The 14,259-nt window shown below is 37.3% G+C and overlaps 2 protein-coding genes across 2 annotated transcripts; one reads left to right on the top strand and one right to left on the bottom strand.

Annotated features, from left to right (window-relative positions):
* The first annotated feature begins 29 nt into the window (after positions 1-29).
* kdf1a (keratinocyte differentiation factor 1a) lies at positions 30-6,556 on the top strand. Its single transcript, XM_055211627.2, has 4 exons — positions 30-291; positions 2,472-3,505; positions 3,968-4,045; positions 5,967-6,556. The coding sequence occupies exons 2-4, from the start codon at positions 2,491-2,493 to the stop codon at positions 6,017-6,019; spliced, it is 1,146 nt and encodes a 381-aa protein (XP_055067602.2). The 5' UTR covers positions 30-291; positions 2,472-2,490; the 3' UTR covers positions 6,020-6,556.
* Positions 6,557-9,462: 2,906 nt separating this feature from the next.
* On the bottom strand, positions 9,463-11,101 carry nr0b2a (nuclear receptor subfamily 0, group B, member 2a). The gene is made up of 2 exons (XM_055211629.2): positions 10,242-11,101; positions 9,463-10,159 (listed from the first exon to the last, which is right to left on the bottom strand). The coding sequence occupies exons 1-2, from the start codon at positions 10,813-10,815 to the stop codon at positions 9,918-9,920; spliced, it is 816 nt and encodes a 271-aa protein (XP_055067604.2). The 5' UTR covers positions 10,816-11,101; the 3' UTR covers positions 9,463-9,917.
* Between the last annotated feature and the right edge of the window lie 3,158 nt (positions 11,102-14,259).

Below are 14,259 nucleotides of genomic sequence, written 5' to 3'. Positions count from 1 at the left end.
TTTAGCGTCACATCCGCGTGACGTCACAACTTACCTGAGAGTGGGTGTGGTTTACCTGTAGCCACAGGTAAAACACGGCACGATTCTTATCGAGTAAAGCTTCAGTATGAGTCCGATCTGAAGCGAATAGATTGATACGCGTGTACGTGTGTGTTTATTTTTTCGATGAATCGAAGCATAGTTCGGTGAAGTGAGTATAATACCGCGGTAAAGGAACGGTTCTCGGGCGCGATACTTCCGCGATCCTCAACGATCAGAAGTCGCGCTCAAAACAACAGAGATTCATATGCGGTAAGTGTCTGATCTAAATCTGATATATAGAGACAAACGCGACGCGACGCGATACAACACATTCACTTCATCCATAATGATGGGCTCTTTTAGTCTCGTGTCCTGGTTTTCAAAGGTTTGCAACCTTAAATAATGATGTAAAGTCGACTCATTAAAGTCGCAATGCACAGAAATAAGTCTCTGTTAACGAGAATTAAAGCTAAATAGTAGCCAATATTAAAATCTTTTCAGTAAAGATTAAAGAAACGGAAGTTTTGTAGAATGTCATTGAAGTTTAGTTTGTATTCTCAGATGAAGTGTTTGTGTTTGTCTACAGATCTTTACAGGCCTGTTGGACATTAAACCTCTCTGTATGTTGATAAGAACATTAACTAACTCATTGTGGTTCATTTTAATCCATTTGTTCTTTGCATTTCCTCCCCATCCACATTAGTCTGGAGGTATTTCGAGTATTTACAATACATGTAAACACAAACTTGATGATCAAGTAATTCTTGCCCACCAAAGAAAACCTTCTTACCTACATGAACATGTGTGACAGAGCAATGCTGCATGAATTGTGTTTTATTTTGCACGGCGGGATGGTAAAATCTTGCTGTTTGCTGTTAAATAACATGTTTCTATTTAACATCAACAGAGAATCTAGATTGAGATCTGATGGTGGTTCACATCACATGTTTGAAATGCTTTTGGGAGCGACAGTAGAAAGAAGCTCAGTGTGCAGCAGTTTGACGTGGTGGTGGATTCGTTCTTAAAACATCTTTCAGTTGAATTTGTGTCTTCTTTGAGGGAGTTATTGTGCAATAAACGTAAAATAGGAAATGACATCAACTGGCTGCTCGATTATGGGAGAAATCATAATTTACGATTATTTACCTCTGTGGATTAAAAAAAACCATGCATTTATTTAACCTTTGGTCGGCAGCACTTTATTCGCACAATAAATGTTTTCCCTCAATTATCTTGTTTTTGTAAATGATTGAATCAAAAACAATTAATTGCACAGCCCTACTTTCTCTTTAGTTTAGTTTATAGGTACACGCATAAGTGCAGTTCCCCCAGACAGATTATTCCAGGACTAGGCCATTAGTTATATAAGGAGAGTTTTTACAAACATACCTTACAAAAAAGGTTGTGCATCTTAAGACAAAACAATGGCACTGATATATGTTTAGATATGTCAATGCAAGCTGTTTTTAAATGAAGGGAGCTCAAACATGCCTTTTAGTCTGGGACTAGAATAAACCCTGTCAGGGAAACTGACCCATAATGTTTTAAATCTACATTTACGTGTTTAATAGGCACTTTTATACACAGTGCATTACAATATGTGTTCCTGGGATCAAACCCATGACCTTTTGCTATAGGAACATACAGTAAATATCTTTTCTTAATATTCATTTAAAGTATGTGCGAGTTTGTCCACAGTAAGAAAAGTAGCAGCACGGCAGAGATGTGTTGAGATTTTACACTGAATGCGTGTCTCATAGCTTTACATTTAGGCATTTAGGACACGCTTTTATCCAAAGCGACTTACAAAGATTTAGTCCACAGAATTAGTAAATTGTCCTATACTTTTCACAGACCAAAACAAACAATACAATACATCGGAGATAAATACCAATCAGAATGCGATCAATGTCTAAATAATAAGTTGCATGAAATAAATCCTGATCATTTTTGTTTTAAGAATCGTTGGGATCAAGTCATCTATACAAGATAAAGGACACTTAAAAATCAATCAATTTATTCTCTCAGGAGAAAATCCTCCAAAATGCCAAAATCTTGTCAGAATTCAATATCCATTAAACATATTCTACTAGATTGTATTATTAAAAGTTTTTAATCAAGTTAATCCAAACAAAGTTCTAAAATTTTTAGATAAAATCTTGAAATCTTTAGATGATCTTTTCTAGTCTTACTTTATATAATAAGACTTTATTCTCGCCATGAATATAGCCTTAGAAGCTGGCAGGGTGTTTAAATAAAAAAAAAACAAGCGCTTCTCACAAATAAAAGTGATTACTATAGTTAGAAAATTAAAAAAATTGAAACAATGATTCATATAGTAATGAATTTATATCAGTCAGACTGCTGTGCATTAAGCCACACATCAATACTTTGTTTGTCTATTAAGCAGTGATCTTTCATGCACTATATATCTATCTGTGTTCCTGCAGGTCCTGAATGTGTTGAGTTATGCCTGGCCACAGCACAGGAACACATCACAAGAGCCGTCCTCACAGCTCGGGCCGTTCTAGAGCTGATGGCTACAGGCAGGGCCGCACTTACTCCAAAGACAGCGGCACGAGTCAGGAGACCTATAAAGAGCCGTACATCGAGCAGCCCCGCGGCACGGACGCCCAGATTCCCCGGAAGACCCATCCTTACTACAGCAACGGACGAGGCTCGGAAAGCCTGGGCTTCGTTCCCGGCTCGGCGGACTCTCCTCAGGTCGCTCAGGCCTGTGGCTCGTGCGCGTCACTGGGCTGGAGCGGTTGCAAAGCTCTTCTGTGCTGCATCCTGACCTGCGGCCTCTATGGGTCTAGCAAACCTTGCCTGCCACCCAACGAGAGCTCCACGGATAGCGCTCCGAAAGCAGAGCCCGAGCCGCGGAAGCCCAACGGCTTTGCCGTATCCAACCCCACGTGCGGCGTGGAAGTCAGCAAGCCGAGGCAGTTACCCAGCTCCGGCAGCTTCAGGTACGGGGACGTCTACTTTGCTGGTAAGAAGGTGGATTACCTCTCGAACCAGGAGGCGCCTCCGCGTCGGACCAGGACGGTAGCGAAGGGAGACGGCCAGCGGCCGATCAGCAATAACAGTATCTACTCGAGAGAGGATCTGGATCTCGACGATCTGGATGACGGTGGAACGGATATCGACTCGCTCATCACTAAAAAGCTTCTGGAACTTTATAAGCTGCACCAGATCGAGCAGCTGGCCAAATGCACGTCGGACTTGTCCTTCTCTCGTAAAACCAATGAGATCAGCGATCTGATCAACAGCATCGCGCAGGATTATAATCTGGAGGAACAGGAGGCGGAGTGCCGGCTGGTGCACGGCGTCATACGCATCAGCACCCGCAATAAATCCTGCAAAGGTTACAAAAGCAAAGACTATAAATCGCAAGACACGATGCAGCACGTGAACGGGAGGAGGGACGGAACGCTGCCTGACAGCGGGCACGAGACCATGACCTTAACCTATAGTGATGGTAAGAGATGGGTATCTGAATCGAAGGTTCGTCCAGACTTGACTGGTTTCTAAACCGTATGACTTTTTCCTTTGTAACGCTGAAGGAGAATATATGTTTCTTCTATACAGTAAAGCAGATGGTGACCAGCGTCTGTCAGGCTCCAGACAGGACCAAAAGCAACGTAACAAGGTTCCACATAAAGTCCTTTTAAAGCTTTGTGTGAGCAATGGTTATTGGCTGGAATTCCTGCTTGACAGGCGTGGTCACCGTTGGCTTTCATTGTATGGAAAGGAAGAGCTTTGACTTTATTCTGCTATAAATAGCTCCTTTTGTGTTTCATAGAAGAAAAAGTCATATGGGTTTGGAAAGACGTGCGGCTCAGTAAATAATGACAGAATTTTCATTCCTTTATCTGAAGTCAGCGGTGCGTGAGTGAATTTCATTTGAACGTCATTTGATGATATTTCATTTGTCTGGAAGGGGATCCCGAGGTGCTAGTGTCGGAGCGGACGCAGACAGATGAGCTTGCCCGGAATATGAGAGCTCACAGCGGGAAACGTAAGAATCCATCTTCTTGGTTCTCCTTGTTTTTACTTTTGTTGTCGTGTTAAAGGATTACTCCACTTTCATAAATATCCTAATAATTTACTCACCCCAATGTCATCCAAGATGTTTATGTCTTTCTTTGTTCAGTCGAGAAGAAATTAAAGTTTTTAAGGAAAACATTCTAGGATTTTTCTCCATATAGTGGACTTAAGTGGACCTCAACAACAGTTTAGTTTCAATGCAGCTTTAAAGGACTCTAAACGATCCCAACCGAGACATAACGGTCTTATCTAGCGAAACCTTTGTCATTTTCACATAAAAAAAAAAAAAACTTTAAACCACAACTTCTCATCTTGCACTAGCTGTGTGATGCGCCAGCGCGACGTATTACGTAATCTTGTCAAAAGCAAACTTCTGGACCATTTAAACAATAAACTGACACAAAGACATTCATTACCGTATTTTTCGGCCTATAAGCCGCATTTTTTTTTTCATATCTTGGCTGGTGCTGCGTCTTATAGTCAGGTGCGCCTTGTAAGTCAGTATGAATTATTTTTGACATATATGAACCAAGAGACAACATTACCGTCTACAGCTGCAAGAGTTCGCCATATGCTTCTCCTCTATTTATTTAATTCAATGGATTCAGTAATGTGGAATGACGAGTATGGGAACTTCACGCTAGTTGGCTTGTTTGGTTAATTTAGACTATTCAACCTTCTAGGTAAGTTCTGTATGCCATGGTTTATCGTTTAAATAACTGATAATATTACTTTGAACGTACAGATATCTATTCAGCCTGCTGTTCTGTCTGCTATTGTTTAGTTGAATAACTAGATTAAATGTCTGTTCTTCGGCTTGGGTTTTGTGAAATAATAATTTTCGAAATAAATGCGACGTATAGTCCACTGTCACTTATAAATGTTATTTCGTCTTAATGATGCATTTTTGAATGATGCGTCTTATAGTCCGGAAAATACGGTAGTATCGTTCCACATACAACAACATCTAATGGGCCTCTCTCTCTCCACACTTGTAAACACTCAAACGTGACCTTTCGACATGATAACGTAATACGTAGTGGTTAGGGGTGGTTTTGCTAGATAAGACCCTTATGCCTCAGTTCAGTCTTTGAAGCTGCATTGAAGCCGTGAACTGTTGAGGTCAACTATATGGAGAAAAATCCTTCAATGTTTTCCTTAAAAACGTAAATTCTTCTCGACTGAACAAAGAAAAACGTAAACATCTTGGATGACATGAGGTTGAGTAAATGATCAAATATTTTTATGAAGTGGAGTAATCCTTTAACCCTATCTTGGGGTACTAAGGTAGTGGGATTGCACCCTGAGGATAGGGTTATCGATTCCATTCCCAAATGTTTTCTTGCTTTCCGATTGGCATTCCTGCATTTGATCTACCCACATAAAGTCCTCTCCTGCCCATCCCCTAAACGTAACCTATAGTCCGTGACGGCAAACACTGAATCTTCTCTTCTTACCTTACAAATGTTCTCGAGGAGCCTCAGATGGCCTCCGAGCTGTTTATCCAGTATTCTGCCGTATCATGTCACCTCCATCTCATCATTACGTAACTTCTTTCAGACCTGTAAAAATATGAGATGTCTTTTAACAGACTAGATTGATCAGGGATGTCTGTAGGGAAATTACTGAGCTAAGATTTTCCAACACAGTCTCATGGCAATTTCTACATATTCATTCATATGACCGCATTTGTCCAGTTTTGGGGGTTAGGGATGGATGGGGTTTCATTATTTCTTTTTAAAATAATCGTATGCAATTGGCTTTATATGAATTAGCCAACTTGTAAAATCCGTATGAATTCCTGTGAGATCAGGCTGGACATTCACAAGATTTGTTGCACTTTACAAGCAAGTTTAAGGTGTTGATGTATAAACTGTTGTTTTCTTTGACAGATTACTACTCGAGTGCAGCTACAGATTCATCAGGAGTGCCGCTGTTGCGCTAGTAAACCATATTACTCTCAGTTATTACTGCCTATTGAGTGTTCATCTGTCTACATGTGTTCCTCTCAGATTTCACTCAACGCTCTTTATGATTCGATGGACACTGTGTGAAGACTGTCGAGCGCTCTCACATATACTGTATCGAGAGTTTATGATGTTTAACAATGAAAGCTGCTGAAAAAACACGTCGACTTTGACCAGCGGCCATCCGGATAGTTACGTACTGAACAATTTTTCTGGCTAAATCATCAAAGGGTATTTTTAAGTGTTTGCTTTCATTTTGCCTTTGAAAAAACGACGCTGTGGTGTACAGATGTGTATTCATGACGGCGCTGTTATTCATCTGAATGCGGTCCTGTTATAACCCGTCCTTTACTCAGATCAGAACAATCTCTATACCTCCCTGCTTTTTTAGGACCGTTTGTTGTCAGACAAAACGACCACATTTGTACTGTGGACATTTTGTTTGTTTTGAAATGCTTTGTAAAGAATTGTTTTCTTATATTTTTTATTGAAATAAAAGGGAATATTCCCCCTTATTTTCTGTTATTTTATTAACTTCAAACCGTATACACGGTACAACATTATATCTGTGATGTAATGGGAGTGTCGTCCTTTTTAAAACACGGTTTTAGTTCAGCATACTTCCAGATGTACGTGTTAACCACAGAAAGAAAATCTCTCTTTCTTTTTTCCGTGTAGTATTTTTCTCGGAAGATCGCGTTGCTGTCACCTCCTCCCTTTTGCTTCCCTCAGGTCACTGTGTTATGAACTTGTTTAGCTGGTTTGACAATAGAAAGGAAATAAAATCCTAGTGTTTGCTGGAGTTACATTGAGGAGGAGGAGGAGGGGTGAAAATTCCCCTTTAAAACTGTAGACTTTTTCACACCACGCAGCCCAACGTAAAACTAAACACCTAAAGATCTAAAATGCAGTCTATGGATAATATCAAGAGATCTTCTATCTGACAGTACTCATAATCATAATCTCATTGTTTTCTGAGAGTTTAGTCTTGTTGATTTACTCGTCTCATTGTTTTTAATACATCAAAGATACTGAATTCTGTAGCTATCTAGATTTTTTTATATTTTATTTTGACTTATTCATGTGACCTGAGAAATAATCAGTTTCTCTCTCAGCCAAACAGATCATGAACACATTTCTTTTCAAGTCGTTTCTTTTTTTTGTCATTTTGACGGTCAGTCTATGTTTACAATATCAATCTGCAGTATATAGTCTGTACATTTTCCATCACAGCACAATATACAAGGTTAAATAAAGTGTGTCAAACTATATCCCACAATGCAATGTGCCACACCTGATATGCAACAAATCTATAGTGTCAGCACTTTAATTTGGTCTTATTGTTAAAAGTTTAGTTGTTTTGTAGTTTTTCGATGTTAAAACCATGTGACTGGAGGAACACAGCCTATCAGTCCCTTACAAAAATTAACCATGCTTTACTACAGTTAAAACAAAAAAGCATGGTTACACTGTAAAAAATCTTTGCTGCCTTAAATTTTTTTGTTGAATCAATTCAGATTTACAAGTCATGTCAACAATTTATCTTGACAAATGATGAGTTGCTACAACTTATAAAATAAAGTTGACTTTTTTCATTTTTATTATTATTATTATTATAAGTAAGATAAATAATAGTAAGTATATCTGAGCTCATTCAACAAAAAAATTCAAGGCAGCAACAATTTTTGACACTGTAGGGCTGCCAAAAGTTTAATCGTGATTAATCGCATTCAAAATAAAAGTCTGTGTGTGTTATTATTATGTATATGTAAATACACACATACATGTATACATTTCAGAAAAATGGTATGTATATATATTTTTTATAGAATATAAAATTAAAAACAAAAATGTGTGTGCGTGTATGTGTGTGTCTGTATATGTGTGTGTAAATGTTAAATACATACATGCATGTGTGTGTATTTATATATATATACACAAAATAATTACACAGTGCACATGTATATATTATGCAAAAACAAACTTTCATTTTATATGCAACTTTTTCCACAAAGTCTGTTTAAAATGTTTATCATTTTCTTCAGTTTTTCATGCATGTGCATGTTTTTTTCTTTATATTTAAATATTTTCTTGTATATTTCAATGTTTACTGTGTATTATGGTGTAGTAGTATGAGAAGTTGTACTCTGATCTTGTTATAGTTTTGTTGGTCTGCAGCACAAGAGGGCGACATTACTACACATCTGAACCTGGAGCCAAAGATCTGTCATTGGCTGTTTCTCAATCTAAAGGCTGCAGCCTCCGGAGGTCGCATTTCTAGGCTGCATACATCATCAAATTTTAGGGGCGGTTTCCCAGACAGGTCTTACTATAGTCCCAGATTAAAATGCCTTCATTTAAAAACACTTGTTTTTTGTAAGGTTTGTTTGTAAAAACCACTTAAACATTCTGATAAAACCTGGATTAATCTAAAACCTGCCCGGGAAACTGCCCCATAATGTTGACTTACTATTATTCTTAATGGTAAATTGTTGTAATATGCTTATGCCTTGTGAATGTAATGCTCAGTTAAATTAAATCTTGATGTTGTATGCAGCCTGCACATGTGACCTCCGAAGGCTCCATCCTTCTGATTGAGAAACGGTCATTGTTATATACAGTATCAGTGTGGTCATGTGATCTCGTGTTTCACACACATACATGTTGATATGTTTTTTGTAGGAATATATGTTCAGGTGTATCATATCAGACACTGATATTTATAGTTGTGTTGAGAATGGATTGATGTGTTGTCTGTGTATGAGAAGATTAAACTGAAGTTTAACTTCTGACCCTGGAGCAGTGACTTCATGCTTACAGACAGACAACCTTTTACTGCCATGACGTAACGTTGACCTTTCTTAAGAAATAAATCTGTTACTCATGCTGGCAATGCATAAAGTCACAGTAACGTCTGTTTGTGAATCTTTGTGCTTAGGTTGGTCATGTAATACAATAAAAAGCTGATGTCACATGAACTCATCACTCTTCATCATCACATATTTAAAGGGATAGTTCACCCAAAAAATGAAAACTCATCATTTGCTCATCCTCATGTTGTTGTTAAACCTGTATGAATTTCTTTTTTTCTTCTCTTTTTTTATGAACACAAAAAAATATCATTTTGATAAATGATGGTAAGCACACAGCTGATTGTAACCATTGACTTCCATTGTATTTGTTTTCCTACTATGGAAGTCAATGGTTACAATCAGCTGTGTGCATACCATCATTTTCTTATTTTGTGTTCATCAGAAAAAAACTCATGCAGTTTTAAAACAACATGAAGGTGAGGAAATGATGACAGAATTTTCATTTTTGGGTAAACTATCACTTTAAAGCATCAAGAAAGTATGATTTTATCAAACAGTGTTTCATCACTTTTACATTTGTGTCCATAAACATCATTGCCATTCAACTCTTTGAACTTTCTAAGCTTATTTATTGAAGAGTCCCACATGATATAAATACATAAGCATACAGCAAAGTATGTAAAAATAGATTTATTGAAATATAATTACAAGCATATAGATGTTTTCTTCAAACATGGATAAATCAAATTCATTTTCTCACAGAGACAAAATATGCACCTCCGGTTATCTCTAGAGGTATTAACTACAGGCTTTTGCAGAGAAAGACAAACCTAATAGTGTCACAAACCATTCCTATACAAAAAACATGCTCAAAAACAATCGATAAAAAAAGAGAAAAGAAATCACATACTTGTGACCTAAACATCATGTTACAAAGGTGCAGTAATTTCATAAAGGTGTGTAAACAATGACAGATTGTGCCGAAACGTGTAACGAAATATTTCAGCTGTAACCCCTTCTCATCGCTGGAGAACAGATATATATATTCTGCTCTGAAGGTTCACTACCTGGTGAACAACATATCAATCAACAGGTCCAGAAGATCTGCCTGACCGATGACGGGCCTGAAGAAGAGCTCTGTGATGAGACCGGGAGGGATGAGCTTTAGGGTGGACGCGGCCAGGAGCACGCGAGCGAATCGTCCCGTGTCCTCCGGATGAAGAGGAACCAAAACTTCTTTTAGGGCCTGTTGAGCTTCATACTGCAGACCCTCAACAAACAGAGACGCTTTCAGGCCTGGCACGTCTGTGAAAGAAAAGGCACATCTGTAAGAATCACATTTTTTGTTCTTTGCATAAAAGTTGCAGCAGGATTTCGGATGACTTACCGGGATTGAATATGATGATGCCTTTCAGGTAAGCGTACTCCTTAGGGCTTAAATCCAGACCCCTGAACTTCTTCAGACACGCTTTGAGCTTCTGCACGCCGGCCAGGGTGGGCTGCTCGCGGTCGGGGTCCTGGCGATTAAGAAGAATTTGTTGAAGCATGCTGGGCGCTGGAGTGTCGCAGACCTCGAAACGGACTCGGTCCTGGGCCAGACCCAGAATGAGGAGCGGTGCCCAGCAGTTCTGAAGCAGGGAGAGCTGATCTTTGGGCGGCAGCTGCTGGAACGCAGGCAAGCTCCTCATAAAGTGCATGGTCTTGACCAGCACACCCGAAGCCACCTGACACGTCTCGTCCGGTGTTTTCAAACACACCGTCCTGCGTTTCTCACAGTGGCAGGCTTGAGGAACCCAACCGTAGTTCGGCTCCACGTCGGCGGGTTCGGGACGACTGAGGATGTTGAAGAGGATGGCGTTTGACTGTCCTTTACTGTAGTCAGCGGTACAGCAGTGACATTCATAATCCATGTTGGTATGATCTGTAGACCTGCACCTCGTGTAGCTGTGAGATACTGACATCTGCCAGTATTTATAACAACCAATGACTTGAGAACCTTGACCTACTCCATCCGTGAGATAAACAACACCTCCCCTCTGCTATTTAGCAATTGAGTAAATGCTGATAAGCTCTCTTAAATGTAAACGCGCTCTAGCCGGGACATATTTTAGGTGAAGCAATATTATCTCTTCTTAAGTCATTGCACCAGGCTGTACCAAGCAACCAAGGACTCTTCAGGTATTTAGTTTTATGACCCCTATCATGACAAACTTACAACAAGCAGGACAAATGCCAACTGGAAGAAAGTGGAAGGGCAATGAACTTCTCAGACGCATCATGACTCAAACCACACAATCATAGACTCGAAATTCTGACTGCTGGTGTTGGCTTTAAGATTAAAGGGCGGTTTCCTGGATAGGGCTTATCCTTAAATGCATGTTTGAGCTGGTTCCATTTAAAAACATCTCGCACTGACATATCTTAATAAACATCTGCTATTGTTTTGTTCCAAAATGCATGTCAGTAATGTTTTTTCTAAGTTATGTTTGTAAAAATGTCCTAACATAAAATAAATCTAAACCCTGAATGGGAAACCGACCCTAATTATTTAAGTCTAGATGAAGCATTCGTAAAGATTTGACCTTAAGATAAACAGAAGCTCTAGTGAGTTTGGTGTAAATGTTGTTATGATATGGCCTTGAACACTGACTTTCATATTCAAACTTTTATTTGACATCATTTTAAAATCCTGGCCATCTACACAGGATGAATTTCAGCTGGATGCTGGGAAATAATCCTTCAGTCTTCCTCTGATGCTATAAAGTGAGTTTAGAGATGATGTGCTTCTGTATAGTTCAGCAGCTCAAAAAGATCATGGGTTAGAATAATACTGATATAATGTATATCTTCAATCATGTAATAATTAGATGAATGTACAAAAACTATTTCATTACCTTCTAAAAAATGGGTAAAAAAGGGACGAGCCCACCAGCTGGGTTAAATTTAACCTAGGAAATGTTTATATTTCACCCAAAATTGGGTTAAACCACCCACCATGTGTTAAATTACAACCCAGGAGGGTGGACTCATCACTTTTTGACCCAATACTTGGTTGAAAATAACCCAACATTTTTAGAGTGTATTTATTACTAATTACTTTTAAATCCTATTAATGATACAGGCTTGAAACAGCTGAAATGTCCAATTCTCACTGTTAACTAACTATTACCTAATTTTGCCACAATATACTCCTAATTACTGCTTATTCAAACTTAGTTAAGTAGTTGTTAAGTAAGGATTAAAGATGTAGAATAAGGTTTTGCAGAATTAGGCATTAATATGTGCTTTTTACATATTAAACAGCCAATATCTCAGTAATATTAATGTTAATAATCAACTAGTTAATTGTGAGAATTGTAAACTACACTAGAGTGCTACCATTATTCTTATTAACTATTTAAAATTAGAAAGATACATAAAAAACATGCATTTTAACTTTAGACTTTATATGTTGATGTAAAATCCTCTATTGTATTATATTTCATTGATCTACTCATACACACAATTTACTTCAATTACATCAGAAGTTACTGTCATTAAATTACTAAATAATCCCTTACTTTACTTTTTTTAAGGAAAAAGTAATTAATTACTTAGTAACTAGTTAAACCCAACACTGCATGGCATGCTTTGGATAAAAGCTTCATGTGTAAATGTAGGGCTGTCACAATTATTAAATAATCGTGCAATCATTGCGGTGATCTGAAATCACCACGATGAGGTCAAACAATTGCAATGATTTCAGATCACCGCAACAATTGCACATTGGTGGACCTGCAGCACCTGTACAATATCAGATTACTTTTAAATATGTGTTATGTGTATTAATATTTACTGCCAGGTAAACTTTGCAAAAGATTTAATTTAAATAATCACAACAATGTGTGAAAATTATTTCATGAACAAACAAAAAAAAATCTATGAGAATTAAATGTCAAAGCAACCAAACAGACAATTAAACGTCAGCCAAATTTCATAATCGTGACAGCCCTGTTTAAATGTCAAAGATTTGAGCTCATTTTGATGTGATTGACTGGACAAACTTTTACTTTAGTGTACCAGCTTTATTAAATGAAATTTTCTAGTTAGTTTGGCCTTAATGTTAATATTAAGTTTTTATCTGTGGTAAAATCAATGTAACACTTTGTTGTTTTTGCTTTAACTGAATTTGTCTTGCAGAGCGGTTGTAAGATCAGAGAGTGTTTGTCATCTTTCATTGACATGTTTTTCTGTCACGTGTGATTTGACCTGGTTTGTTATCTCTGCAGTGCCTAGCACAGAGAACTTAACCAGATAAGTTAATTACTTTATTGCTTTAAATCAAATCAACAAGTAGCTACTTCACTCACATTCCTATTATAACCCACAGACACTTAACAAAAGACAAAAGTGCTCATTGTGTTTGTGTGTTGATGGTTAAAAGAAGAACTCAATCAAAACCAATCAAGAGATTTTTCAATCACAATATGTGTACACAACAAGTAATGATATTCCTCAAACAGTCTGGTTTGTTTTAAGTTATGTATTAAACTAAATTCAATACAAAACAAACCTTTTTACATTGTTACATACAAATCCTGTGTTGCTTTTAAAAGCTCATCATCATCATCTAGTTTATTTTTGTCATGTGACAATGTCATGTTATTTTTGTCAGCAGTTTAGACTTTGATTCTACCAAGAAAAGAAAAAAAAAACAAATCAATATAATCTATTTATACTTGTTGTCATAATCCAAACTAGTAAAATGTGTGATGGTTCTAGCAATATAGTGTTAGTAAATCATATAATAAATTATATCATTCAAACACAGACTTGTTAAATAGAAATGTGTTACAAACGTATATATATATATATATATATATATATATATAATATATTCAGTGTCATTAACAGTCATGATGAGCACATCCTGAACACATGAAGTCAGTGTCATTCATTATCATGTGTTGTAAATGTGTGTGATAAAGTGTGTGTTTATTATAGCTGGAGACGGTCTGAGGCAGACACAGAGGACAGTCTCTTATCTCCTCTGTGATAGCAAAAAAAAAAAAAAAACGGGTAACTCCTTACAATATGCACAAGTTAACATGAACTAACAATGAGCAACATAGTTTATCAGTATTTATTCATCTTTGTTAATGTTAATACAATTCTTCATATTGGTTCATTGTGTATTAACTCATGTTAACAGTTACAACTTTTAACTACTTATGATCTGCAATATAAAGAGAATTTTTGCAGAATTTAAAAGAGTCATCTACCAACATAATTTGGAGTAAATTGATAAAAAAACAATATATTTTTAAAACATTTTTATATTGCAGTTTTGGACCCGTTGGCAGGTCCACAGAGTTTAAGTGGTTTAAAAAAATGTGTTAGTGAATGATAAAATTAACATGAATAAA

Source organism: Misgurnus anguillicaudatus, chromosome 10 (assembly GCF_027580225.2).
Source record: "Misgurnus anguillicaudatus chromosome 10, ASM2758022v2, whole genome shotgun sequence".
Lineage (NCBI taxonomy): Eukaryota > Metazoa > Chordata > Actinopteri > Cypriniformes > Cobitidae > Misgurnus > Misgurnus anguillicaudatus.
This window is presented reverse-complemented; position numbering and strand designations above follow the sequence as displayed.

Coding starts and splice junctions, on each gene's coding strand:
- kdf1a (XM_055211627.2), top strand. CDS start 2,491: ATGCCTGGCCACAGCACAGGAACACATCACAAGAGCCGTCCTCACAGC. Junction 3,506..3,967: donor GACCTTAACCTATAGTGATG/GTAAGAGATGGG, acceptor TTTGTCTGGAAG/GGGATCCCGAGGTGCTAGTG. Junction 4,046..5,966: donor GAGAGCTCACAGCGGGAAAC/GTAAGAATCCAT, acceptor TTTCTTTGACAG/ATTACTACTCGAGTGCAGCT.
- nr0b2a (XM_055211629.2), bottom strand. CDS start 10,815: ATGTCAGTATCTCACAGCTACACGAGGTGCAGGTCTACAGATCATACC. Junction 10,160..10,241: donor CATCATCATATTCAATCCCG/GTAAGTCATCCG, acceptor TTTCTTTCACAG/ACGTGCCAGGCCTGAAAGCG.